At 46.8% G+C, this 2,389-nt stretch overlaps 1 protein-coding gene across 1 annotated transcript; it reads right to left on the reverse strand.

Annotated features, from left to right (window-relative positions):
• Positions 1-1,149: 1,149 nt before the first annotated feature.
• Positions 1,150-2,115, reverse strand: LOC125631726 (olfactory receptor 2G3-like). Its single transcript, XM_048838866.2, has one exon. It carries the CDS (start codon positions 2,113-2,115, stop codon positions 1,150-1,152), a length of 966 nt encoding a protein of 321 aa, XP_048694823.2.
• Positions 2,116-2,389: the final 274 nt, after the last annotated feature.

A 2,389-nucleotide genomic window follows, 5' to 3' on the forward strand; every position in this document is an offset into this window, starting at 1 on the left:
TCATTGTACAAGCAGTAAGCTAGTGGGCACCTGTCTAGTGGGAGAGGAGGAGAATCACATTGCCCTTCTCAAACTGAGTCGTCCAGCCTCCAGGAGAGCATTCAGATTCCCCAGCCCCGAACCTGCTATTCACACCTCCTCTTCTCTCTGCACCAGGTGCATCTGGGCAGATCTGGACCAAGTTCACAAGCTTAATTCCCTCACTTTGGGCCAAATCCAGAAGACTGGAAGAGCCCTTGAAACTCTCACAAACTTCAGTGGAAGATGAAGGAGCTCAACACCATTCTGGATTCAAAGCTACAAACAGATGCTGTCCTTTGAGGAAACCCAGCTTTAATATAGAGTGAAAGCTTATATGGAAGGCATGGATGGCTAAAGGCATTTACTCTGGTTTGAAGATACGCTCAGGTCTTTAGCATACTGTTTGGCCCATAACCATTGCAGTTTGGATAGTCCTTGCAACTGCACCATATGCTCTTTGATGCCTTTGCAGCAGGCACTGCTGGCTTCCGGAGGTTATCCCTGTTAATCCTTCACAAAGGACTGGGCTCCTCAAAGAGACATGCCTCTATACAGTAGCTTCCAACAAGATTAAGGAAGACATTGAAGAGAAGGATAGGACAGGGGACTGGGACTCAGGAGATCAGGTTCTGCCACACACTTCCTGAGTGACCTTGGGCAAATCAATTGATCTCTGTGTCTCAGTTCCCCATCTGTGAGATGGGGATAATACTTCCTTCCTTCTCTTCCCTTTGTCTGATCCGATGCCCTAATCCCACAAGTTATTTTGCAGAGTCATGCCTCTTTGCACACATGTAGCTCCCCTGCAAGTGCACAGGTCCTCCCAGATGGAGTAATTTGTAGGACTGTGGCCTTAGACTGTAAACTCTTTGAGACAGAGACTGTATCTCACTCTCTGCTATCCACTGTGCAAGCACCCTGGGGCTCAGATCTCAGTCAAGGGCTCCAGGGGTAATAAGAATTAGTAGTAAACTCAGATCTGTCTGATTGTTGACCCAGGCCCCACAAAGTGGTTGAAGAGTCACCAAACCCTTGAGTTCCACAGAGTTCAGCAAACCCGGATTAAGATGCCCTGCTACTTGTTTTACACGGGGGCTCCTTTTCCACTGTGCTAAAGCAATGTTCATGTCATTGACATGCCCCCTCCCTTCCTCTGGGCCTGGCCACTGCCGTGAAATATTTTCTGCCCATTTTTTTCAATGCACCCTTCACCTCTTTATTCCTGAAACTATAGATAACCGGGTTTAACGTGGGGGTTACAATGCAATATAATGACGAAACCAAGATGTCTATGTCCAGAGAGTAGCCTGAGCTGGGCCGATTATAATTGAAGTTGGAGGTGCCGTAGAAGAGGACGACCACAATCAGATGGGAGGTGCAGGTGGAGAAAGCTTTGAATCGGCCCTTGGCCGAACGGATCTTCAGGATGGTGCTGATGATGTGGCCATAGGAGAGCACGGTGAACAGACAAGGACTCAGTCCAATCAAGACACTAGCCAAATGAAGCACAGCTTCATTGACAGAGGTCTCTGAGCAAGAGAGCTTCAGCAGCAACAGGACATCACAAAAGAAGTGGCTGAGTTGATCGGACTTGCATATGACTACGGCTGATGTGAGGAGAGTGTGCACTAGGGAATTCACCAAGCCACACAGCCATGAAAACCCCGCCAGCTGCACACAAAGCCTCTTGCTCATAATGCTTGGGTATCTCAAGGGCTTGCAGATAGCCACATATCGGTCATAAGCCATGACGGCCAACAGGACACGCTCAGTGCCAGCGCAGGTAATGAGGAAGAACAGTTGGGCCACGCACCCGGCATATGAAATGGTTTTCCTGCACCGGAAGAAGTTGATCAGCATGACTGGCACCGTGGCAGACGTGTAGCAGATATCTAAGAAGGACAGATTACTAAGAAAAAAATACATGGGTGTGTGAAGGGTTGGATCAGCCCTGGTCAGGGTTAAAATCAGCGTGTTCCCCAGGAGGGTTACAGTGTAGATGACTAAGAACACCAGGAAGAATAAAATCTGAAGGTTGGGGTGGTTTGAAAAGCCCAAGAAAATGAATTCCATTATGTGTGTTTGATTTCCCATTTACACAGTAGCTTTTTAAAAAATCTGTCAAGGAAAAGGATGTGGGAAAATAGTCAGTGTGCAAACAATGAGAATAGTCAATGAATACCACTTTGCCTTTCTAAAGAACCTTCCAGGTAGGGGGCCAGAGCACCTGCTGGTGCAAACTAGCATTTGTTCTGTTAAAAACAATGAAGCTACATAAATTTACATCAGCTGAGGATCTGGCCCCATTGAGCTATTGTTATTTTATTAATACATTAACTAGAGTGTATAGAATGTATAAGAGACACGA

This window comes from Caretta caretta, chromosome 1 (assembly GCF_965140235.1).
Source record: "Caretta caretta isolate rCarCar2 chromosome 1, rCarCar1.hap1, whole genome shotgun sequence".
Lineage (NCBI taxonomy): Eukaryota > Metazoa > Chordata > Testudines > Cheloniidae > Caretta > Caretta caretta.

Bases quoted from the DNA above. Each gene is read 5' to 3' on its own strand.
- LOC125631726 (XM_048838866.2), bottom strand. From the start codon at position 2,115: ATGGGAAATCAAACACACATAATGGAATTCATTTTCTTGGGCTTTTCA.